The sequence below is a fragment of the Salmo salar genome, chromosome ssa25, assembly GCF_905237065.1.
Source record: "Salmo salar chromosome ssa25, Ssal_v3.1, whole genome shotgun sequence".
NCBI lineage: Eukaryota > Metazoa > Chordata > Actinopteri > Salmoniformes > Salmonidae > Salmo > Salmo salar.
In genome coordinates this window covers 50,408,713-50,435,967 of record NC_059466.1, presented here as the reverse complement: position 1 = coordinate 50,435,967, position 27,255 = coordinate 50,408,713, and the positions used below count along the sequence as shown (strand labels likewise).

General features: G+C 40.3%; 2 protein-coding genes across 3 annotated transcripts in view; one reads left to right on the top strand and one right to left on the bottom strand.

Moving 5' to 3' along the window:
- Positions 1-15,902, top strand: part of LOC106586922 (dnaJ homolog subfamily B member 6) — a 47,473-nt gene extending 31,571 nt beyond the window's left edge. The window contains exons 10-11 of one of the 2 annotated variants that reach the window (XM_014174670.2): positions 13,619-13,692; positions 15,465-15,902. In XM_014174670.2, coding sequence (XP_014030145.1) covers positions 13,619-13,647 — 29 coding nt within the window. In that variant the 3' untranslated portion in view covers positions 13,648-13,692; positions 15,465-15,902. Of the gene's footprint in view, positions 1-13,618 lie in introns of both variants that reach the window. The other variant, XM_045707886.1, reaches the window with a different exon arrangement.
- A 2,752-nt stretch (positions 15,903-18,654) lies between these two features.
- Positions 18,655-27,255, bottom strand: part of LOC106586923 (receptor-type tyrosine-protein phosphatase-like N) — a 194,251-nt gene continuing 185,650 nt past the window's right edge. Inside the window, exons 19-23 of the mRNA XM_045707451.1 lie at positions 25,598-25,764; positions 24,100-24,153; positions 22,747-22,811; positions 22,506-22,579; positions 18,655-21,600 (exon numbers count right to left, since the gene is read on the bottom strand). Coding sequence (XP_045563407.1) covers positions 21,529-21,600; positions 22,506-22,579; positions 22,747-22,811; positions 24,100-24,153; positions 25,598-25,764 — 432 coding nt within the window. The 3' untranslated portion in view covers positions 18,655-21,528. The remainder of the gene's footprint in view (positions 21,601-22,505; positions 22,580-22,746; positions 22,812-24,099; positions 24,154-25,597; positions 25,765-27,255) is intronic.

Below are 27,255 nucleotides of genomic sequence, written 5' to 3'. Positions count from 1 at the left end.
TACCTCAGAGAGGAAGCTATATACTGGGTCAGTGTTCAGCACCTCAGAGAGGAAGCTTTATACTGGGCCAGTGTTCAGTACCTCAGAGAGGAAGCTTTATACTGGGCCAGTGTTCAGTACCTCAGAGAGGAAGCTTTATACTGGGCCAGTGTTCAGTACCTCAGAGAGGAAGCTATATACTGGGTCAGTGTTCAGCACCTCAGAGAGGAAGCTTTATACTGGGCCAGTGTTCAGTACCTCAGAGAGGAAGCTTTATTCAGGGTCAGTGTTCAGTACCTCAGAGAGGAAGCTTTATACTGGGCCAGTGTTCAGTACCTCAGAGAGGAAGCTTTATACTGGGCCAGTTTTCAGTACCACAGAGGGGAAGCTTTATACTAGGTCACTGCCAGTACCACATTTACAATGTGCAGGGATACTGGAGTATTGAGGTATTTATGGACATGTAGTCAGGGATACTGGAGAATTGAGGTAGATATGGACATGTAGTCAGGGCTACTGGAGTATTGAGGTAGATATGGACATGTAGTCAGGGATACTGGAGTATTGAGGTAGATATGGACATGTAGTCAGGGATACTGGAGTATTGAGGTAGATATGGACATGTAGTCAGGGATACTGGAGTATTGAGGTAGATATGGACATGTAGTCAGGGCTACTGGAGTATTGAGGTAGATATGGACATGTAGTCAGGGATACTGGAGTATTGAGGTAGATATGGACATGTAGTCAGGGCTACTGGAGTATTGAGGTAGATATGGACATGTAGTCAGGGATACTGGAGTATTGAGCTAGATATGGACATGTAGTCAGGGCTACTGGAGTATACAGGGATTTCTTGAAAGTGACTGGTAGCAGAAAATAATGACTGGTATATAAATAATAATAGTAATAATGATAATAGTAATAATATAAATAATAATAATGATAGTAACAATAATGAAAATAATAATAACAATATTATTATTAATAATAATGATGATAATAATAATAATGATGACAATAATAATGATAATATGAATAATAATATTGATAATGGTAATGATATGAATAATGATAATGATAACAATGATAATGATATGAATAATGATAATAATGATAATGATAATATGAATAAAAATATTGCTAATAATAATGATCATGATATGAATAATAATAATGATAATAATGAGCATATTAATAATAATAATGTTCATAATAGCGATAATGGTAATAATGATTATAATTATAATAATAAGTATTATTATAATAATGATAATAATAATAATAATGATAATAATTATAATAATAATAAGTATTATTATACTAATGACAATAATAATAACAATAATTATTATTATTATAATAATGATAATAATGCTAACAATAATGATAATGATAATAATAATGATAATAATGATAATAATATTGATAATAATGATAACTGTCACAGGGGTCGTTGAAGGGAGACCAAGACGCAGCGTGGATAGTGCTCATTCTTAATTCTTTAATGAAGACACTTTAACGAAAAACAACAAAACGACCAACGACAGTCCCGTCAGGTACACTTAGACTAAACGGAAACACAACTACCCACAAACCCCAAAGGAAAACAGGCTGCCTAAGTATGGCTTCCAATCAGAGACAACGAAAGACACCTGCCTCTGATTGGAAACCATACCCGGCCAAACATGGAAAAACAACACATAGAAATAGAAAACTAGAACACTCCCACATAGAAACAGAAAACCCCAAAACCCACACAAAACAACCCCCTGCCACGCCCTGACCATATTACAATGGCAAATTACCTTTTTTACCTGGTCAGGACGTGACAGATGATAATAATGATAATAATAATGATAATAATATTGATAATAATATTGATAATAATGATAACAATAATGATAATAATGATAATAATGATAACAATAATGATAATAATAATGATAATAATAATAATTATGATAATAATAATAATCAACAGTATGGCATCAGAATAAGTAGTGGGTTCATGTTAGTGTGTGAGTGTGTGGTGGTGAGTCTGTGGTGGTGTGTGTGTGTGGTGGTGAGTCTGGTGGTGTGTGTGTGTGTGTGTGTGTGCGAGTGTATGTGTCCGGGTGTTAGTGTGACTGTGTGTGTAAGTGTGTCAGTGTAGGTGTGTTTACACAGTGAGGGATGGAGGGAGGTATTCACATGTTTAGTTAACCATGCATTTACACTGCCTTCAGAAAGTATTCATACCCCTAGACTTATTCCACATTTTGTTATGTTACAGCCTGAGTTCAAAATGAATTTAAAAAATAATAATTCTCCCCAATCTACACCCATCAGTCAATACATGTTAGAATCACCTTTGGCAGCGATTACAGCTGTGAGTCTTTCTGGGTAAGTCTCTAAGAGTGATTACAGCTGTGAGGCTTTCTGGGTAAGTCTTTAAGAGCTTTGCACATCTGGATTGTACACTATCTGCACATTATTCTTAAAAAAAACGTCAAGCTCTGTCAAGTTGCTTGTTGATCGTTTCTAGACAGCCATTTTAAAGTTTTGCCATAGATTTTCAAGCAGAATTAAGTTCAAACTATAAGTAGGCCACTTAGGAACATTCACTGTCTTCTTGGTAAGCAAGATTTGGCCTTGTGTTTTAGGTTATTGTCCTAATGAAAGGTGAATTCATCTCCCAGTGTCTGGTGGAAACCAGGTGTTCCTCTAGGATTTTGCATATGCTTAGCTCCTTTCCGTATTTTTTTAAAATCCAAGAATACTCTCCAGTCCTTAACGATTACAAGCATACCCATAACATGATGCAGCCACCGCTATGCCTTAAAATATGGAAAGAGGTACTCAGTAATGTGTTGTGTTGTATTCATAACATTTTGTATTCAGGACAAAAAAGTGAATTGCTTTGCCACATTGTTTGCAGTATTACTTTAGTGCCTTGTTGCAAACAGGATGCATGTTTTGGAATGTTTTTATTCTGTACAGGCTTTTCACTCTGTCATTTAGGTTAGTATTATGGAGTAACTACAATGTTGTTGATCCATCCTCAGTTTTCTCCTATCACAGCCATTCAGCTCTGTAACTGTTTTAAAGTCACCATTGGCTTCATGGTGAAATCCCAGAGCGGTTTCCTTCCTCCCTGGCAACTGAGTTAGGAAGGATGCCTGTATCTTTGTAGTGACTGTGTGTATTGATATACCATCTAAAGTGTAATTAATAACTTCACCATGCTCAAATGGATATTCAGTATCTGCTTTAGATTTTTTTTTGACCCATCTACCAATAGGTGCCCTTCTTTGCGAGGCATTAAAAAAACCTCCCTGGTTGAATCTGTGTTTGAAATTCACTGCTCGACCTTACAGATAATTGTATATCTGGGGTACATGGATGAGGTAGTCATTCAAAAATCACGTTAAACACTATTATTGCACACAGAATGAGTCCATGCAATTTATGTTGGACTTGTTAAGCACATTTTTACTCCTGGACTTATTTAGGCTTGTCATAACAAAGGGGTTGAATACTTATTGACTCAGGACATTTCAGCTTTTAATTTTTTATACATTTCTATACTTTTCGAAAAACATAATTCGCTTATGGAGTAATGTGTTTAAACCAGTGGCAAAAAAATCGCAATATAATCCATTTAAGATTCAGGTTGTAACACAACAAAATGTGGAAAAAGTCAACGGGTGTGAATCAGTGGAGGCTCCCCAGAGGAGGAAGGGGAAGACCATCCTCCTCAGTAGATTTCTTAGAAATAGTGAAACATTGAAAAAGTTATCCTTTTTAGATAAAACTATGCTAAATATATTCACGTCACCAAATAATTGATTAAAACATACTGTTTTGCAATGAAGGTCTACAGGAGGGACTCTTGTGTGGCGCAGCGGTCTAAGGCGTCACTACAGACCCGGTTCGATCCCGGGCTGTATCAAAACCGGCCGTGAGCGGGAGTCCCATTGGCCCAGCGTAGTCCGGGTTAGAGGAGTGTTTGTTCGGGGTAGCCCGTCATTGTAAAATAAGAATTTGTTCTTAACTGACTTGCCTAGTTAAATAAAGGTTAAAAATAGCCTCAACAGCACTCTGTAGGGTAGAGCCACGGTGTTGCCGGAGGATAGCTAGCTTCCGTCCTCCTCTTGGTACATTGACTTCAATACAAAACCTAGGAGGCTCATGGTTCTTACCCCCCTCCATAGACTTACTCAGTAATTATGACAACTTCCGGAGGACATCTTCCAACCTATCAGAGCTCTTGCAGCATGAACTGACATGTTGTCCACCCAATCAAAGTATCAGAGAAATAACCTTGTACTGAAAGCATAAGCTACAGCTAGCTAGCACTGCAGTGCATAAAATGTGGTGAGTAGTTGACTCAGAGAGAGAGAAAGACAATAGTAGAACAGTTTAGAACAACTTAATTTCTTTAAAAATGAAGGAGAAGAAAAAGACATTTCTGTTTTATCTAGTAAATGCAGCTAGTTTAATTATTCAAACAGAGGGATGCTATGTTAGCTAGCGTGCTATGGCTATCCAACGCAACACTGGAACTCTTCCAAGTCAAGTTATAATTATTTAAACAGAGGGATGCTATGTTAGCTAGCGTGCTATGGCTATCCAACGCAACACTGGAACTCTTCCAAGTCAAGTTATAATTATTCAAACAGAGGGATGCTATGTTAGCTAGCGTGCTATGGCTATCCAACGCAACACTGGAACTCTTCCAAGTCAAGTTATAATTATTCAAACAGAGGGATGCTATGTTAGCTAGCGTGCTATGGCTATCCAACGCAACACTAGAACTCTTCCAAGTCAAGTTATAATTATTCAAACAGAAGGATGCTATGTTAGCTAGCGTGCTATGGCTATCCAACGCAACACTGGAACTCTTCCAAGTCAAGTTATAATTATTCAAACAGAAGGATGCTATGTTAGCTAGCGTGCTATGGCTATCCAACGCAACACTGGAACTCTTCCAAGTCAAGTTATAATTATTCAAACAGAAGGATGCTATGTTAGCTAGCGTGCTATGGCTATCCAACGCAACACTGGAACTCTTCCAAGTCAAGTTATAATTATTTAAACAGAGGGATGCTATGTTAGCTAGCGTGCTATGGCTATCCAACGCAACACTGGAACTCTTCCAAGTCAAGGTAAGCTTTTGGTTTTATTAGTTTAATGCCACCGGGGCCCGCCGGTGTAACTGCTAAACTGATTATACACGGTAACGTTACTGCATGATTGTAACGGGTTTACTAACGCATTTGTTCTATTAGCTATGTTGACTAGGACGTTACTTTAGCTAATATGGGGACAACGATGTAGGCTGTGTTTTTTTTTCCGCTTGGTCACACACAAAGCTTATGTGTTGTTCATTGAAGTCCACAAACAAACAGAAAAAGAGTGTTCCTATGAAAGTGAACTTGTTCCAATGGCACGTTGTGTTAGCTAATCCAAGTTTATCATTTTAAAATACTAATTGATCATTAGAAAATCCTTTTGCAATTTTGTTAGCACAGCTAAAAACTGTCGTCCTGATTAAAGAAGCAATAAAACTGGCCTTCTTTAGATTAGTTAAGTATCTGGAGCATCAGCATTTGTGGGATCGATTACAGGCTCAAAATGGCCAGAAACAAAGAACTTTCTTCTAAAACTCTATTCAGAATTGAAGGAATGATGGATGGCGCTAAATACAGGGAAATTCTTGAGGGAAACCTGTTTAAGTCTTCCAGAGATTTGAGACTGGGACAGAGATTCACCTTCCAGCAGGACAATGACCCTAAGCATACTGCTAATGCAACACTTGAGTGGTTTAAGGGGAAATATTTAAATGTCTTGGAATGGCCTTGTCAAAGCTCAGACCACAATCCAATTGAGAATCTGTGGTATGACTTAAAGATTGTTGTACACCAGCGGAACCCATCCAACTTCAAGGAGCTGGAGCAGTTTTGCCTTGAAGAATGGGCAAAAATCCCAGTGGTTAGATGTGCAAAGCTTATAGAGACATACCCCAAGAGACTTGCAGCTGTAATTGCTGCAAAAGGAGGCTCTACAAAGTATTGACTTTGGGGGGTGAATAGATATGCATGCTCAAGTTTTTAGTTTTTTTGTCTCATTTATTGTTTGTTTCACAATAAAAAAATATTTGTAATCTTCAAAGTGGTAGGCATGTTGTGTAAATCAAATGATACACCCCACCCCCCCCCAAAAAAAATCTATTTTAATTCCAGGTTGTAAGGCAACAAAATAGGAAAAATGCCAAGGGGGAGGTGAATACTTTCGCAAGCCACTGTATGCTTGCTTGTGGGTAGAGAAACTGTGGTCTAGGACTTTATCACAACTAGTGACGAAGGAGACGTGCTGATGGAAGTTGGGCATCACGTGTCTTAGTGATGCAAACATAAAATCCCTGTCAACCAGAAAAGCAGCCTCTGGGTGCATGGTTTCCTGCTTGTTTATAGCCTCGTATAGTTCGTCGTGCCAGCTTGTTGTTGTTGTCCTGAAGTGGAATATATTCAGCATGCGAAAACAGATGAAAGCTCTCTCGGGAGGTAAAAGGGTTGGCATTTGACCATCCATGTATTCCAAGACAGGTGAACAATAGGTTGAGACTTCCACTGCGTTAGAGTCAGAACAACATTTGTTGTTGATGAAGAGACATACCCCCTCCCCCTCTCTATTTCCCTAAAACCGATGTCTTGTCCGCTCTGTGAATTGAAAATCCATCGAGTTGGATAGCCATGGGGGGTTTGTTGCATCCGGTAAGCTAGCTTTGGATTGCTGTGTCTATCAGAGGTGCTTCTATCTTCCATACCCAGTCTGCCGGGGCTGTGTGCCTGACTGACTGTGTGTGTCTTGTCTGTTCACTACTGTGTGTGTTTCGGGGGGGTTTCAGACACCCATATGGAATGTGCCACTGACACAGAAGCTCAATTTTATGTGCAGCAAAATATGAATAGTTGTGAAATGTTTCAAATGTTAAATTAATTTAAATGAATGTAATTTTATAACTTACATTTTGGCTTTTAAACAGCCTTCTATAGTCTACATACTTTAAAATGGAAGAAACACACTCCATGACTGTCACGAGAATTTTCAATCCCAATGATAATAGCTAACAATTATTTAAGCTTTGACTAATTCCCGAGGTTTGTAAGACCCTGGGTTTAATAACAATTAGGCAAAGACTCAGCTTATGCAAAAGGTCCGTAAAGTTTATTCACGAGAACGTTTTAAAGTCCATAATACATGCCATTTTGTAACTCACTCCCTCCCTACTTACGCACATACCTACACACAAACAGTAGATAGCCTACGCACATACATACACACGAACAGTAGGTGGGATGTATCCTTCCCCATAGTTCTCACCACTGTTTATCACTACCAAGCTGGCAGTTCCCTCCTCCCGAGATTAGAGGAATCTTGACAGGACTCCCTGTCCTATCGTAAGTTTCTCAGAGTTCTAACCAGGTCAGGTCATACACAGGTTAATTGTTCTCTGTGTTTTTTTAGTCACACACACACACATTTCTACTTGTCTCGACCAAACCGTATTAGACTGAAGTTTATCATTCTAATTCATTATACATGTTACAGAATCTAATAATTACTAATAGTTACGTTTGTCTAATTATTCATTATATATTTAACATCATGTCATAATTACAGTTCAGGGTGAAACTCTTTAGTCATTACCTTTAAACATATAAATTCCCTTATCAATGATAATTACTTGGCACATTTAAAATGGCAGAAACTCACATGCATCATCCAGACATACAAAGGCACTAAACAAACATTCATTTTGGTAATTCTGTGTAAATAATTTTCAAATTATAGTAAAATAAATGTTTCCTTTTTGCTTTAGATACTTTGATTACATCCAAATATATTTCATTGCATCCGTTGTCCTTATTCTAGAAAGTGATATTATGGACCTGGGTTAAACCTATTTCTAAGTGCCAAACTAAGAGCCATCGTAGGTATACTATAGAAGTCTGTTTAAATGCCATTGTAGGTATACTATAGAAGTCTGTTTAAATGCCATTGTAGGTATACTATAGAAGTCTGTTTAAAAGCCATTGTAGGTATATTATAGAAGTCTGTTTAAAGGGATTCTCATGGAGAGTGTGTGTGTGTGTGTGTGTGTGTGTGTGTGTGTGTGTGTGTGTGTGTGTGTGTGTGTGTGTGTGTGTGTGTGTGTGTGTGTGTGTGTGTGTGTGTGTGTGTGTGTGTGTGTGTGTGTGATAACTCAATGTTATTAGGTCATGGATTGTTTTATTTTTTTTACCTATATGGGGGGGGGTTATGATGCATTTACATGGAGTTTATTTTCAAAGTAAGAGTGATTGAAGCCAATGAAAGCTTTATTTTTCAAATAAATTAACTGTTGTCTACGATGTAGAATGCAAATTCAGACATGTAGGATAATAATGTTGTTTGAGTACAATCAGTCAGTCAGTCAGTCCCCAACCCTGACCTTATGTTGTCTGTGTCTTGAACAGATAGATAGATAGATAGATAGATAGATAGATAGATAGATAGATAGATAGATAGATAGATAGATAGATAGATAGATAGATAGATAGATAGATAGATAGATAGATAGATAGATAGATAGATAGATAGATAGATAGATAGATAGATAGATAGATAGATAGATAGATAGATAGATAGATAGATAGATAGATAGATCTGTTTAACATTTAGGACGCACAATAGGACATATTTACATCTAGTAATTGGGATAAGTAATTTGTAATCTAGTAATTTGGTTTCATAGGATTTGTTAGAGCATGATCTTTTTTTGTTGTTGTTGCCATTCAACAGAGTTTGTTTGCCACATATCCTCCTTCAGACATAGCTCTACATCTTCTGCTAACAGATGATGCTTTTACAGCTTGGAATAAGTTTTAATTTTTTAGCTTGATTAGTGTTCAAGGCTGTTTTATATTGATTAGTGTTCAAGGCTGTTTTATATTGATTAGTGTTCAAGGCTGTTTTATATTGATTAGTGTTCAATGCTGTTTATATTGATTAGTGTTCAAGGCTGATTTATATTGATTAGTGTTCAAGGCTGATTTATATTGATTAGTGTTCAAGGCTGATTTATATTGATTAGTGTTCAAGGCTGATTTATATTGATTAGTGTTCAAGGCTGATTTATATTGATTAGTGTTCAAGGCTGTTTTATATTGATTAGTGTTCAAGGCTGATTTATATTGATTAGTGTTCAAGGCTGTTTTATATTGATTAGTGTTCAAGGCTGTTTTATATTGATTAGTGTTCAAGGCTGATTTATATTGATTAGTGTTCAAGGCTGATTTATATTGATTAGTGTTCAAGGCTGATTTATATTGATTAGTGTTCAAGGCTGATTTATATTGATTAGTGTTCAAGGCTGATTTATATTGATTAGTGTTCAAGGCTGTTTTATATTGATTAGTGTTCAAGGCTGTTTTATATTGATTAGTGTTCAAGGCTGATTTATATTGATTAGTGTTCAAGGCTGATTTATATTGATTAGTGTTCAAGGCTGTTTTATATTGATTAGTGTTCAAGGCTGTTTTATATTGATTAGTGTTCAAGGCTGATTTATATTGATTAGTGTTCAAGGCTGATTTATATTGATTAGTGTTCAAGGCTGTTTTATATTGATTAGTGTTCAAGGCTGATTTATATTGATTAGTGTTCAAGGCTGATTTATATTGATTAGTGTTCAAGGCTGTTTTATATTGAGGTACAGAGTTAATATAGTTTTATATTGAGGTACAGAGTTAATATAGTTTAATATTGAGGTACAGAGTTAATATAGTTTTATATTGAGGTACAGAGTTAATATAGTTTTATATTGAGGTACATAGTTAATATAGTTTTATATTGAGGTACAGAGTTAATATAGTTTTATACTGAGGTACAGAGTTAATATAGTGTTATATTGAGGTACAGAGTTAATATAGCTTCTGAGCTACAATTAGCAGAAGAACTGAGACTGCTGGAGGTTAAATTCAGTTTGGAGTTGTTGGAAGGATTTCAATACCCCATTATCAAACAGACCATTCATCTTGAGAATACCAGCATCATTCCAACTTTGAAAGCCCATATACAGACAGGATGGTACAAAGTCAGGATTATTCACAATTGGTGACAGAGAAGAATGGCAATTCTGTATTCCAAAATGCTTCCGTACTCGATTCCAAGATTTCAGGGTGTTTTTAATGATAAGATTCTCCTTTAAACCCTTAATTGCATTTACATTACAAATAAATGGTAGGTCAACGAACGAGACTTATTTGGAACCAATTGCCTGCAGATCTAAGAAGGAGGAGTTATCATCATTCTTTATCCAATCAACAATAGACCTCATTTGTGAGGCCCAATGGTAATATATGAAATTAGGTAGTGCTAATCCTCCTCTTTGTACAGGCAACTGTCATTTTTGGAGTTTAAATCTAGGATGCTTATTCTTCCACACAAACTTACGAATCAAACCATGTAGCATTCAAAAAAAAAAAAAAGTTCTTGAAAACAGGGATGGGGTTGGGCAACATTTGCAGTGGATAGAGCATTCTGGGAAGTACATTCATTTTAATAATGCCAATTATTCCAAGCATTGAGATTGGTAGAGGGGAACCAACTTTGAAGGTATTTCTTAATAGTTTTAAACACATGATTGATATTAATTTTCAATAGCTCATCAAAAGAAAAATAAAAATAAATCCCAGGTATTTGAACGCCCTGTGTGACAGCTGGAACGGAACATGTGCTAAATCATCCGCGTTTCTTTATTTTCCAAGTGGGAGAGCCATTGGTTTCCCAAAATTAATCTTATAACCAGAAAAGTAACTGAAGTCATTAAATATCTGAATGAGCATTGGGGACAGAGGATAAACTCTGCTTGTTTCATAACCAAAGCAAATAAGAGGGGAGATTGAGGACACCCTTGTTTTGTACCTCTAGCCTACGAGGAAGGGATGCAATACCGTGCCGTTTATAGGAACACCTGCTTGAGGGGCTGAGTAAATAAGTCTGACCCCCAGTCAGTGAGTGCCTCTCCAAAAGACAATTGTTGCAGTCTTAAGAAGATGGTACCACTCAATTCTATCAAATGTTTTTTTTTGTCACCACTAGAGTCACTAATGCCACTAATGTCACCACTAGAGCACCGCCTTTCTTTGACTTTAGCATACTGCAGTACTTCTAACAATCTCCTGACAGAGTAGGACTGCCTATTTTGCACAAATCAGTTGGGTCTGGAACCACAATAGTGGGTATATAATAGGATTTAGCCTCAAAGTTAATAACGAAACATTGTCATCATTATCAATCACCTGAAGAAATATCTGCAGCAGGACTCTGATAGTACAGACTTATTACATTGCCAATTGAACCTCTGGGGGTTTGGATTGGAAATAAGGAAGCTGGAATGAAACTGGGGCGGGATTGGAGATATGGATAGACCCAATAGTACATTTCTGAACTAAATCAGTGGTGATCCTGGGAACCAGGAAACAAGTCAACCCTGCAGTATGATTTATGCAGATTAGAATAACGTGTATCATTTCTATTGGCAGGATTGAAAAGCCTCCACACATCCGTTAGACCAATCCCATCTAACATCTGGTGTATAGCTTTTGACCTAGAGTCTATCTTTAGTGTAGTAGGCTTTGGTAGCTTGTCAAGATTCACATCGAGCACGGCATTCCAATCACCACCAATAACAGCTATACTCCAAAACCAGATTTGTTATTCTGGTGAAAAAGAGCTGTAGAATGTTGCTCTCTCACCATAAAGAGAGCCATGTAGGAAAACCTAGCAGCCTCATAATAATCAACTTTTAAATTATTTATTTAATTTGATTTATTTAACCTTTATTTAAGTAGGCAAGCCAGTTAAGAACAAAGTCTTATTTACAATGACGGAGTACACCGGCCAAACCCGGATGACGTTGGGCCAATTGTGCGCCGCCCTATGGGACTCCCAATCACGGCTGGTTGTGATACAGCCTGGATAGAATACCTTTAAGAGGCAAAGGGTCTAGGATCAGGTCCCCCTTGTTATTAATTAGGACGTTAAGGGGCAACACTGACCCTAGATCAGCATTATTACTCTGAGACACTTTGTGAATACAGGCTCTGATTAAGTTCTAGATTCCCCTAGTTGTATTTATTATTTTGTTCTGGTCTTTTGGTTTTGGCTAGATGGGGTACAGCTAAAGACAGAAGTGACTTTAGCTCAATTTCTACAGTTGTCCCCGAAGCGACTGGAGCCATGCAACTTTTGGTCAGTCGTTGTATTCCATCTAGCCAAAACTGCGCCGCCCTATGGGACTCCCAATCACGGCCCGGTTGTGATACAGCCTGGATAGAATATCTTTTAAGAGGCAGATTCTTGTGAATTTGTAAGTCTCTCTATTTTGGTTATTATAGGAGGCAGAGAACATAATCTTTCTTAAATGTCCGATGTTCCACATCTGTAAAATGGATCCCTTGGAGAATCGCTTTAAGCACCTTTTTCTTCTTTAGAAATGAAATAATGTTATTTTTTATTTTTTTTTACAGGAGAAAGGCTCCCTTTTATGTTCGAAGAGTACTCTGTAATACTAGCCATCTAGATATGCAATAATTTAATACATATTGAACTCTGTATTCCCATTTTATTTTATCCATCTGATAGGAGTATGTACGTTTCACCAACATTTCCAGGGATATGTACTATATATTGTCTAATTGTCACAATACAAACACTACAATTACAACCAACATAAAATACATTTTTTTAAATAAATAAATACAAACTTCAGTATGTGGTAAAAGAAAGGGAGACTATTGCTTACATTAGGTGATACATTGCTTCGTGTTTGTTCTTAAGACGCTGCTCTGCCCCAAACCTTTCCAACGGAACCTCACTCTCTCTTGGTAGACACATATGCTATCGTCTGTCATTTTATCTGCTCACGCACAGAGATCAAACTATTTCCAACTCTATGTGTTCACCTCTCTGGTCACTCTAGATTCTCCATTCACAGTTAACCTTATAACGGGTCGATGCTAGGGAGGATCCTTTGGATGGCCCAATCCCACCTACGTAGCATCAACCTAGCATCAACCTAGCATCAACCATATGGCTAGCCTTCATATTAATGTTATTGTGTCTTTTGAAGTCTAGCCATAGGCCTATCGGGGCCAAGTCATAGCTCACATATATCACTCTGTTTTCTGGTGTGTTTTTTTTCTTCTGAGCAAGTACTTTTTCTAGGGCTCATTTGTTTTGTTCTTTTGATCACTTCTGGGCCGGTTGTCACAAAGGGTCTAGGATCTGGTCCCCCTTGTTATTAATTAGGACGTTAAGGGGCAACACTGATCCTAGATCAGCATTATTACTCTGAGACACTTTGTGAATACAGGCTCTGATTAAGTTCTAGATTCCCCTAGTTGTATTTATTATTTTGTTCTGGTCTTTTGGTTTTGGCTAGATGGGGTACAGCTACAGACAGAAGTGACTTTAGCTCAATTTCTACAGTTGTCCCCGAAGCGACTGGAGCCATGCAACTTTTGGTCAGTCGTTGTATTCCATCTAGCCAAAACCTGGCGGGTTTTTTCTGTGTCACTCTTCTTACTTGCTGTGCTTCCTGTTTCAGACTCACACTTCCAGGCCTTCACGGGCTGATCTGATTGGCCGTTGCCCGTCTGACCCCTGACCTCTGAGCCTGAGGTAAAGCCCAAACAAAACAGTCTCCTCCTCCATCATCAGCTCCTCCCACCTTCACTGTTGCGTCATCCAACCCTTCATCCCATCCTGCCCCCCGTCACCCCTAGAACACCACTAAACTCTGGGTCCAACCAGCAGCCCATCTGTTTACTCTCCAAACCACAACCTACCCTGTGTTTTGCCCTCCAATACTCCCCGTAGTAGAAGACCTGAGTAGTAGACCTCTGGTTATCACAAGAGAACATAGAGGATATAGAAGAGAACGTACAACTTCTTTTTGTTGTTGCTATGTTTACAGTAGGATGTATGGAAGTTAATATAACCTATTCAATAGTGAGAATGGGTGAAACTTGGAGAGGGAGGCAGGATGAACAGATTGGGGGTAGATGTAAGGGGAGGTTTGATTACAGGATAGATAGTAGCTAGTTAACCCAGGATGAACAGGATAGCTAGTAGCTAGTTAACCCAGGATGAACAGGATAGCTAGTAGCTAGTTAACCCAAGATGAACAGGATAGCTAGTAACTAGTTAACCCAGGATAGCTAGTAGCTAGTTAACCCAGGATGAACAGGATTGCTGGTAACTAGTTAACCCAGGATGAACAGGATAGCTAGTAGCTAGTTAACCCAGGATGAACAGGATAGCTTGTAACTAGTTAACCCAGGATGAACAGGATAGCTAGTAGCTAGTTAACCCAAGATGAACAGGATAGCTAGTAACTAGTTAACCCAGGATAGCTAGTAGCTAGTTAACCCAGGATGAACAGGATTTCTGGTAACTAGTTAACCCAGGATGAACAGGATAGCTAGTAGCTAGTTAACCCAGGATGAACAGGATAGCTAGTAACTAGTTAACCCAGGTTGAACAGGATAGCTAGTAACTAGTTAACCCAGGATGAACAGGATAGTTAGTAGCTAATTAACCCAGGATGAACAGGATAGCTAGTAGCTAGTTAACCCAGGATGAACAGGATAGCTAGTAGCTAGTTAACCCAGGATGAACAGGATAGCTAGTAGCTAGTTAACCCAAGATGAACAGGATAGCTAGTAACTAGTTAACCCAGGATAGCTAGTAGCTAGTTAACCCAGGATGAACAGGATTGCTGGTAACTAGTTAACCCAGGATGAACAGGATAGCTAGTAGCTAGTTAACCCAGGATGAACAGGATAGCTTGTAACTAGTTAACCCAGGATGAACAGGATAGCTAGTAGCTAGTTAACCCAAGATGAACAGGATAGCTAGTAACTAGTTAACCCAGGATAGCTAGTAGCTAGTTAACCCAGGATGAACAGGATTTCTGGTAACTAGTTAACCCAGGATGAACAGGATAGCTAGTAGCTAGTTAACCCAGGATGAACAGGATAGCTAGTAACTAGTTAACCCAGGTTGAACAGGATAGCTAGTAACTAGTTAACCCAGGATGAACAGGATAGTTAGTAGCTAATTAACCCAGGATGAACAGGATATCTAGTAGCTAGTTAACCCAGGATGAACAGGATATCTAGTAGCTAGTTAACCCAGGATGAACAGGATATCTAGTAGCTAGTTAACCCAGGATGAACAGGATATCTAGTAGCTAGTTAACCGAGGATGAACAGGATAGCTACTAGCTAGTTAACCCAGGATGAACAGGATAGTTAGTAGCTAGTTAACCCAAGATGAACAGATTGGGATAGATACGTATAGATGTGGACTAGAGAGAGGTGTGCTGTAACTCCCCAGCAGCCTTTGCTGTGGCTCTAATGATGCGTCCCATATCCGTTTGCTCCCAACAGGTCATGGGGTCAAATCTCCCAATGGTGCACCTTGTCTCTCAGCCCACCCCCTTCGGCTTACTGTTGTCTCTCAGCCCACCCCCTCTGGCTTACTGTTGTCTCTCAGCCCGCCCCCTTCGGCTTACTGTTGTCTCTCAGCCCACCCCCTCTGGCTTACTGTACCGACTGATCAACACTTTTCAAAGTTTTATTTGAAAAAGAAAAGTAAACTGATAAAATCAAATGTATGTACTATGTATGTGTGAGTGTGTGTGTGTGTATATAGCTAAATGAAAGACTCTTTGTAAAGTATTTTCAACCATAAGTAAACTCATCCACATTAAATAATTAGCATTATAACGTGTCTTATAAGAGAAGTGTCCTGGAAAGCATTTTAAACCATGACTACATGTTTCAATACCATGGAAATGTATGATAATAAAGTTATCTATATATGAATTGAAAGTTGATCAATTTACAACACCACCTTGAATGTTAGCCTGGTTGTACCAGACTGAACCTTTACACTGAGCACCCCCCTCACATCAACAACAAAACATGAAGGTATTACATATGAAAACACATGATTATTTCTCCACTTCCAGCTACATCTGTTCTCCCATCCAGGGAACAACCAAGACCAACCCTGCTTAGCTTCAGAGGTAAACCAGCAGTGGGATGCAGGGTGCTATGTTGCTGGAGTCAACCTGCTAAAACTTGCAATTGGAGAAAAGGCAGCGTAAGCAAAGGCCAGGGTAACATTAGCAAAGGCCAGGGTAACATTACCAAAGGCCAGGGTAACATTACCAAAGGCCAGGGTAACATTACCAAAGACCAGGGTAACATTACCAAAGGCCAGGGTAACATTACCAAAGGCCAGGGTAACATTACCAAAGTCCAGGGTAACATAACCAAAGACTAGGGTAACATTACCAAAGACCAGGGTAACATTACCAAAGACCAGGGTAACATTACCAAAGGCCAGGATCTCCCCACCACCGTTTCAGTAAATAGCTGAGGGATGCAGCTGGACAAATCCATAGATTATGCTATGAATGAGAGGACTGACCATTCATGAGATCAAAATGTATAGTTTTAACTCTGTTTTTAGGCTTTACAGTGTTTGTTTTCATCTATGTTTTTACAAACATTGGAATAATGTGGAGTTTCTTACATGTGAAACTGCAAATGGGATTTTCACAACGTGATTTGTTTTTCACATGAAACTGAGATTCTCACGTGAAAGTTTTTAACATGTGAAACTGCAAATATCACATGTGAAACTGCAATTCACATGTTATTCTCCTCACATGTGAAAAGGTGGTGTTAACATGTGAACTCAACATTTAATTAGTGCCGTGTATTCATGGATGACAAAAAAACGGACAAAACCCCCCCCCCATAATAATAAAAAATATGTATATTTCGTCTCTTTGTGTTTCATAATATCTCACAGGAGAAAGCATCCCAGCCAGCGAAACAGTTCCCCTCTGTCTCTCTACGTGTAGACCATCTATCTGATGCTGTCTGGTCCAAACGAGTAGGACATTGTTGCCGCCCGTAGCTTGGAAGGCAAAGGGAAGCCTCCCTTGACAAAGAAAGTATCCAAAATTAGCCAATCAGCGTTGAGCTAAACTGAGCGAACTCAACTGTGAATGGTCCTGGCGCACGAAAACAAGTGCAATTATCACAACACATAAGTTGTTATATGGTTGTAGTTGTTATATGGTTGTAGTATAGGGGGAGTGGGATTGCCTTCCCCAGTGATTTTACCCACGCACTGCTACTGAATGAAATACATGTGCAAATATAGTTTCACATGTGAAATTTAAGCTTAACATGTGAAAATAGCTATTTCAGATAGGAATCTGCAAATGTGACATGTTTTCTTTGTGAGGGCCCCCCACTGGTTGATTTAACGTTGTTTCTACGTCATTTAACAACAACTGTGATTCAGTGTGATTCGATGTGATTCAACTGAATAAACGTGAAAAGGGAAAGGGGGGATAGCTAGTCATTTTGTACAACTGAATGCTTTCAACTGAAATGTGTCATTCTGCATTTAACCCAACCCCTCCGGATCAGAGAGATGCGAGAAAACTGATTGGATTTGCAAAAAGTCATCAACGTACAGGAATTTGAGGAACTTTTGTCGATTTTACTCCGAATTCACGTTAGTTTGGCAACTCCACCAAATGTGAATCAAAACTAGATGTTGAAGTGACGTCTGTGGCCAGCGGGACAGCTTTCAGTAGACATTGGTTCCTAATGGTTACCTGTCAGTATTATGGGATGTAGACATTGGTTCCTAATGGTTACCTGTCAGTATTATGGGATGTAGACATTGGTTCCTAATGGTTACCTGTCAGTATTATGGGATGTAGACATTGGTTCCTAATGGTTACCTGTCAGTATTATGGGATGTAGACATTGGTTCCTAATGGTTACCTGTCAGTATTATGGGATGTAGACATTGGTTCCTAATGGTTACCTGTCAGTATTATGGGATGTAGACATTGGTTCCTAATGGTTACTAGTCAGTATTACAGGATGTAGGGATGTAGACATTGGTTCCTAATGGTTACCTGTCAGTATTATGGGATGTAGGGATGTAGACATTGGTTCCTAATGGTTACCTGTCAGTATTATGGGATGTAGGGATGTAGACATTGGTTCCTAATGGTTACCTGTCAGTATTATGGGATGTAGACAGTGGTTCCTAATGGTTACCTGTCAGTATTATGGGATGTAGACATTGGTTCCTAATGGTTACCTGTCAGTATTATGGGATGTAGACATTGGTTCCTAATGGTTACCTGTCAGTATTATGGGATGTAGACATTGGTTCCTAATGGTTACTAGTCAGTATTACAGGATGTAGGGATGTAGACATTGGTTCCTAATGGTTACCTGTCAGTATTATGGGATGTAGACATTGGTTCCTAATGGTTACCTGTCAGTATTATGGGATGTAGACATTGGTTCCTAATGGTTACTAGTCAGTATTACAGGATGTAGACATTGGTTCCTAATGGTTACCTGTCAGTATTATGGGATGTAGACATTGGTTCCTAATGGTTACCTGCCAGTATTACGGGATGTAGACATTGGTTCCTAATGGTTACCTGTCAGTATTATGACATGTAGGGATGTAGACATTGGTTCCTAATTATGGGATGTGAATGGAAAAGAACACAGTCTGACCACTTTATGCTGTTGCACCACATCACAATAGAGATTTAATTACATACATTGAGTGAAAAATATTTTTATAGTTGTTTTCTATGTGTTTGCTACATTAATAAACATATAAGAAATTATTAGGTGAATGATTTACAAGAATCACAGAGGTTTTACAGTAACACCGAAGACACTAATTGATATGATTCAGATGTGAGTGATTAGGTAGTCAGTGTACAGTAGTAGTTCCATTACAAAATGAATAGAAATAAATCATTGGGTTTAGAATTAAAGTCAGAGGCATAAACCAGCTCCTTAGAGAAACTGGTGTACTGTATGATACACTAGGGTTTAGTTACAGTTTAATAACAGACAATCATGTTAGAGGTATACGCCAGTCCCTTAGAGAAACTGGTGTACTGTATGATACACTAGGGTTAGAGGTATAAACCAGTCCCTTAGAGAAACTGGTGTACTGTATGATACACTAGGGTTAGAGGTATACGCCAGTCCCTTAGAGAAACTGGTGTACTGTATGATACACTAGGGTTAGAGGTATACGCCAGTCCCTTAGAGAAACTGGTGTACTGTATGATACACTAGGGTTAGAGGTATACGCCAGTCCCTTAGAGAAACTGGTGTACTGTATGATACACTAGGGTTAGAGGTATACGCCAGTCCCTTAGAGAAACTGGTGTACTGTATGATACACTAGGGTTAGAGGTATAAACCAGCTCCTTAGAGAAACTGGTGTACTGTATGATACACTAGGGTTAGAGGTATACGCCAGTCCCTTAGAGAAACTGGTGTACTGTATGATACACTAGGGTTAGAGGTATAAACCAGCTCCTTAGAGAAACTGGTGTACTGTATGATACACTAGGGTTAGAGGTATACGCCAGTCCCTTAGAGAAACTGGTGTACTGTATGATACACTAGGGTTAGAGGTATAAACCAGTCCCTTAGAGAAACTGGTGTACTGTATGATACACTAGGGTTAGAGGTATAAACCAGTCCCTTAGAGAAACTGGTGTACTGTATGATACACTAGGGTTAGAGGTATACGCCAGTCCCTTAGAGAAACTGGTGTACTGTATGATACACTAGGGTTAGAGGTATACGCCAGTCCCTTAGAGAAACTGGTGTACTGTATGATACACTAGGGTTAGAGGTATAAACCAGTCCCTTAGAGAAACTGGTGTACTGTATGATACACTAGGGTTAGAGGTATAAACCAGTCCCTTAGAGAAACTGGTGTACTGTATGATACACTAGGGTTAGAGGTATACGCCAGTCCCTTAGAGAAACTGGTGTACTGTATGATACACTAGGGTTAGAGGTATACGCCAGTCCCTTAGAGAAACTGGTGTACTGTATGATACACTAGGGTTAGAGGTATACGCCAGTCCCTTAGAGAAACTGGTGTACTGTATGATACGCTAGGGTTAGAGGTATACGCCAGTCCCTTAGAGAAACTGGTGTACTGTATGATACACTAGGGTTAGAGGTATAAACCAGTCCCTTAGAGAAACTGGTGTACTGTATGATACACTAGGGTTAGAGGTATACGCCAGTCCCTTAGAGAAACTGGTGTACTGTATGATACACTAGGGTTAGAGGTATACGCCAGTCCCTTAGAGAAACTGGTGTACTGTATGATACACTAGGGTTAGAGGTATAAACCAGCTCCTTAGAGAAACTGGTGTACTGTATGATACACTAGTATGTCCCTCACTTCATCCTCACCATAGTCAGGGTCTCTGTCTTCTTGCATAAACAAGCCATGGGCCTCATGCTGTTAAGTTATATGGATGGATACCTTCTAGAGTACAATGTGGTTTTAAACAACATCTCCATGACAACAGAACAGGAGGGATCCTGGTAATACAACATCTCCATGACAACAGAACAGGAGAGTTCGTGGTAATACAACATCTCCATGACAACAGAACAGGAGAGTTCATGGTAATACAAAATCTCCATGACAACAGAACAGGAGGGATCCTGGTAATACAACATCTCCATGACAACAGAACAGGAGGGATCATGGTAACACAACATCTCCATGACAACAGAACAGGAGAGTTCGTGGTAATACAACATCTCCATGACAACAGAACAGGAGAGTTCGTGGTAATACAACATCTCCATGACAACAGAACAGGAGAGTTCGTGGTAATACAACATCTCCATGACAACAGAACAGGAGGGATCATGGTAACACAACATCTCCATGACAATAGAACAGGAGGGATCGTGGTAATACACCATCTCCATGACAACAGAACAGGAGGGATCATGGTAACACAACATCTCCATGACAATAGAACAGGAGGGATCGTGGTAATACACCATCTCCATGACAACAGAACAGGAGGGATCATGGTAATTGTAATATCTCTAGTGAGACATGTCTGAGACTGAGAATCAGAGTGAGAAAGGAGAAATGTTACAGAATCAAGTCACAGTATTTTAAGACCAGATCTCAATCTAAAATCCAATAACAAGACCCTGTGAAGGGGTCCTACTGTACATTTAAAGTGTTGTCTGATCTGAATAATCAACAGGATTTATTAAAACCTCATTTAATTTCATTATTAATGCATAATAATAGTAGCCTGGTCTCAGATCTGTTTGTTCGGTCTCGCTGACTCCTATGGTCATTGGTGTAGTAGTAATGGACTCTGGGAAATGTAGTTCCTCCCTGGTTGTGTGTCTGGATGTAGACGAAGGGTTAATAATGGCCATAGAAATAGAATTACTAGATCGTCAACAGCCCCTCAGACCACAGCAGTGTGACTGGTACAATGATGGGGGACACTCAATATGGCCGTCATTGGTATGATGATGCATAACTTTCATGGTAATTGTAGTTGTACGGTGGTAGAGGTGGTAGACACATGGTTCACTGTGGCAGAGCTTTCAGGATGACATTGACCTCTTCTGCCACGGCGGTCAGGGCAAACTCAAACTGGTCCTGAGAGGGAGACAGAAAGGGAGGGAGACTGTCAGAGATACACACACACACGCGCACGCACGCACGCACACCACACACACACGCACGCGCACGCACGCACGCACACCACACACACACTCACACGCACGCGCGCACGCACACCACACACGCACGCACGCGCACGCACGCACGCACGCACGCACGCACACCACACACACACACACGCGCACACACGCACGCACGAACCACACACACACTCACGACGACACAACACGCACGCGCACGCACGCACGCCGACACCACACACACACACACACTCACGCGCACGCACGCACGCGACACACACACACACTCACACGCACGCGCACGCACGCACGCACGCACACACACACACACACGCACGCACACACACGCACACACTCGCACGCACACACCACACGCACACACACACACACACACACACACACACACACACACACACACACACGCACGCACACACACACACACACACACACACGCGCGCACCACACACACACACTCACACGCGCGCACGCACGCACGCACACCACACACACACACACACACACACACACACACACACACACACTCACACACACACACACACACACACACACACACACACTCACACACCACACACACACACCACACACACACACACTCACGCGCGCGCACGCACGCACACCACACACACACACGCACGCACACACGCACACACACACACACGCAGCGCACGCACGCACACACACACACACACACACACTCACACGCACGCACGCACACACACCACACGCACACACACACACACACACACACACACACACACACACACACACACACACACACACACACACACAGATAGACAGATCATGCTGGTGCCATGAGACATGTAGTTGAGAAGGCCATACCTTGGTGCGGACTAAGTTCGGTCTCTGATCCCGAATGTGTTCCAATGTTGCAGCAATGTCAATCTCCTTCACGCCTAGAAACACACAGTACGCATGACGACATGGGGGGGGGGGGGTTAATCTCATTTCACTAACAAGGAGTTACTGACTCGCAATACTGTATAGATGTCTATCTAGTGATATAAAACTACAAGGCCAAACAAATCAAAGATGTCTGACAAGATCAAGATGTCTGACTCACCCTTAGCCATGCGATTGAGGACCATGTCAATAAGGATGTAGGTTCCAGTTCTGCCAGTGCCGTCACTGTACGAGACAGGAAATTACCTCATCAAATCACACAGCAAGTCATAAAGACTGTAGAAATGGAATCGATAGGACGGGTGTCCCTATTCAATGATGGCGTAATGGGTGGGATTGGCAGCCATTGCGAGTGGACCCATGAGGTTTTCCAGTTAAATTGTCAGGGTTAGAGGTTCCAAGACCTTTTAAAACAATTTTTTTTTTTTATCACCAACATTTGATTTCATCTAATTGTAACATTCTGTCATAAAGCGCACATTTTAAACTTTTCCAATATCAAAGAGGTTAAAGAAAAAAAAATATATATATATTTTAAGTGCCTATTAAGTGTAAAATAAAGTAAGAGTTGACTGTAATTTCATATTAAATCAGCCAAAAACCAAAAATCCCCTCGTGACAGAGGGGATTGGAAGCTTGTGTCTAATTGGGAATGGCAATTGAATCAAATCAAATGTATTTATATAGCCCTTCTTACATCAGCTGATGTCTCAAAGTGCTGTACAGAAACCCCAGCCTAAAACACCCAAACAGCAAGCAATGCAGGTGTAGAAGCACAGGTGGCTAGGAAAAACTCCCTAGAGTTTGGCCTTTCTAGGGAGTTTTTCCTAGCCACCCCTCATAGCCTGGTTCCTCTCTAGGTTTCTTCCTAGGTTTTGGCCTTTCTAGGGAGTTTTTCCTAGCCACCCCTCATAGCCTGGTTCCTCTCTAGGTTTCTTCCTAGGTTCTGGCCTTTCTAGGGAGTTTTTCCTAGCCACCGTGCTTCTACACCTGCATTGTTTGCTGTTTGGGGGTTTTAGGCTGGGTTTCTGTACAGCACTTTGAGATATCAGCTGATGTAAGAAGGGCTATATAAATAAATTTGATCTTAAAATGTTGGACAGACATAAATTAATCAGCAAATCACATGAAATAAATCCTAATAATCTTCATAAATTACTTTGTCAAAGCAACAAAATAACTAGGGCTTTACAATGATGACAACTTTTGAGAAATGATGGGCTTTAAGTGGGTTAAAATCTTCTTAGAAGTCACAGAGGGTGCACGGAGGGACTTGTCAAAATGATGATTTTTTTTTGGCACTTTAGCAAGTCTTTATTCATATTTAAAATCAGATGTATTGAATTGTCCTTGTGGTCTATATTAAAGGGCCCTTCATTTAATATAACATGTTTTTTTATTTTTTTATTCAATATTGTTGAACAATTTCTACTTAAAAGTCTGTTCTACCTGTTTGTGCTGTACGGCCAACTTCTACGGCCCTTTGACGATGAAAACACTGAGCTAGGTTTACCTGCAGTGGACGATGATGGGGCAGGATCGACCTCTGTAGCACTTATTCACCTTCCTGTTGGAGGGAGACAAGAGGAGAGGAAGGGAGGAAGGGAGAGAGAGAGTGAGGGATGGGGTGGGAGAGAGGGAGGGGTGGGTGGGTGGGAGAGAGGGAGAGGCATGGAGGGAGGGAGGGGTGGGTGGGTGGGTGGGTGGGTGAGAGGGAGGGAGGGAGGGAGAGTGAGGCATGGAGGGAGGAGGGATGGAGAGTATATCATAAAATATAATTTTAGCTGACAAGTTTAAATTGGTTACTGCATACAAGTACTGTGTTACATTTCTACTGTACTGATCTTTTAAACCATGCACAGAAAAACATCATTCCTAACTCTGCCTGCCTAAATGATAACAATTAAAGTTAGTTAAAACACATTAGTCTTTGAGGTTGAGGTTAGAGAAACTCAACCCTTCAGTGGAACGGACAGAAAGTGAGGGAGGAGTAGAGGAGGGAAGGAAGAAAAGAAGGAAGGAAGGATGGATGGAAGGAAGGAAGGAAGGAGGAAGGAAGGAAGGAAGGAAGGGAAGGAAGGAAGGAAGGAAGAAAGGGGGAGGAGACTGATGGACTATCCGGCCAGTGTCGACTCCTGCTGCATTCACACCTGCCAATAATCATTTTTGTGACTATGCAACTGGAACCAGACTACTAGCTGCAAATCACAAAAATGACACTGGGAGATGTGGGAACCCCAAGGGCCTATAGCTGACCACCGTCACTGAGAGAGAGAGAGAGAGAGAGAGAGAGAGAGAGAGAGAGGGAGGGAGGGAGAGAGAGAGAGAGAGAGAGAGAGAGGGAGGGAGGGAGAGAGAGAGAGAGAGGGAGGGAGGGATATAGAGGGATGGTCTTGGAACGAAAGATGGCTAGAGGAAGAGAGGGACAACTAAAAATGAATGCAAATATACTGTACACGGGTTTCATTAATCATGTCAGGGTCAAGGGTCAAGGAGGCTAAGCCATACAGGACCCTATATGGTGCATCACACGTCACACTGTTTGCTTAGCGAGTACCGCTTCCTCCTGGATTCGGCTCATACCCGAAGCTCTAACCCAGAACCCTCTGCATCGCAAACAGACATGACCACCCTCCCGAAGCTTCTTAACACCTGAGGCTGAGGAGTGAGTTTCACAGACCCCCCATCTGCTACTAGGTTACAGCTACAGTATCATACATAGGAGAACCAGGAAGACAGGGCCACATAGACCGGATAGGTGCAGTGAAATATATTGTTTTACAGTGAGTGAAATATATTGTCACATAGACCGGATAGGTGCAGTGAAATATATTGTTTTACAGTGTCAGGCATAGTAGTACGGCGCACCTGGAACAAATTAAGGTTTAAGTGTCTTGCTCAAGGACACATTGACAGAATTTTTCACCTTGACGGCTCGGGATATTCAAACCAGCAACCTTTCGGTTACTGGTCCAAAGCTCTAACTTGCTAGGTTATTTGCCGTACCGTACCTGCGGAAGTCCAGCAGAGGGCGTGTGGAGGTAGGGATTCCGTTGGCGGGCCAGCTGAGCAGGTGGAACTGTGTCAAGGTACGAGTCTCCTGGGTCTGAACGTTCTTCAGGTAGAAACTACGAACCAGGAAGTCTTTACACCAGATGTGTTCAGAGACCAAGTTCACCTGGTAGGGAACATCCATAGAGATGTATAATATAAATTCACCTGGTAGGGAACACCCATAGAGATGTATAATATAAATTCACCTGGTAGGGAACACCCATAGAGATGTATAATATAAATTCACCTGGTAGGGAACATCCATAGAGATGTATAATATAACTTCACACCTGGTAGGGAACACCCATAGAGATGTATAATATAAATTCACACCTGGTAGGGAACACCCATAGAGATGTATAATATAAATTCACACCTGGTAGGGAACACCCATAGAGATGTATAATATAAATTCACACCTGGTAGGGAACACCCATAGAGATGTATAATATAAATTCACACCTGGTAGGGAACACCCATAGAGATGTATAATATAAATTCACCTGGTAGGGAACACCCATAGAGATGTATAATATAACTTCACACCTGGTAGGGAACACGCATAGAGATGTATAATATAAATTCACCTGGTAGGGAACACCCATAGAGATGTATAATATAAATTCCACCTGGTAGGGAACACCCATAGAGATGTATAATATAAATGCACCTGGTAGGGAACACCCATAGAGATGTATAATATAAATTCGCACCTGGTAGGGAACATCCATAGAGATGTATAATATAAATTACACCTGGTAGGGAACACCCATAGAGATGTATAATATAAATTCACCTGGTAGGGAACACCATAGAGATGTATAATATAAATTCACCTGGTAGGGAACACCCATAGAGATGTATAATATAAATTCACCTGGTAGGGAACACCCATAGAGATGTATAATATAAATTCACCTGGTAGGGAACATCCATAGAGATGTATAATATAAATTCACCTGGTAGGGAACACCCATAGAGATGTATAATATAAATTCACCTGGTAGGGAACATCCATAGAGATGTATAATATAACTTCACACCTGGTAGGGAACACCCATAGAGATGTATAATATAAATTCACACCTGGTAGGGAACACCCATAGAGATGTATAATATAAATTCACCTCGTAGGGAACTTTTGCTCTGACCTAGGGACTGTAAAAAGACCCCTGGTGGTATGTCTGGTGGGGTAAGTGTGTGTGTCAGAGCTGTGTGTAAGTTGACTATGCAAACCATTTGGAATTTCCAACATTAATTTTTCTCATGAAAAGAAGAAGTGATTCAGTCAATCTCTCCTCAAATCTTATCCAAGAGAGACTGGCATGCATAGTATTTATACCAGCCCTCTGATTACAATGAAGAGCAAGACGTGTCGCTCTGTTCTGGGCCAGAAGCAGCTTAATTAACTAGGCCTTTCTTTGCAGCACTTGACTACATGACTGGACAATAATCAAGATTAGACAAAACTAGAACCTGCAGGACTTACTTTTTGGAGTGTGGTGTAGAGGCAGAGCATCTCTTTATTACGGCCAGACCTCTCCCCGTCTTTGCAACCATTGAATCTATATGTTTTGGCCATGACAGTTTACAATCTAAGGTAACACCAAGTAAT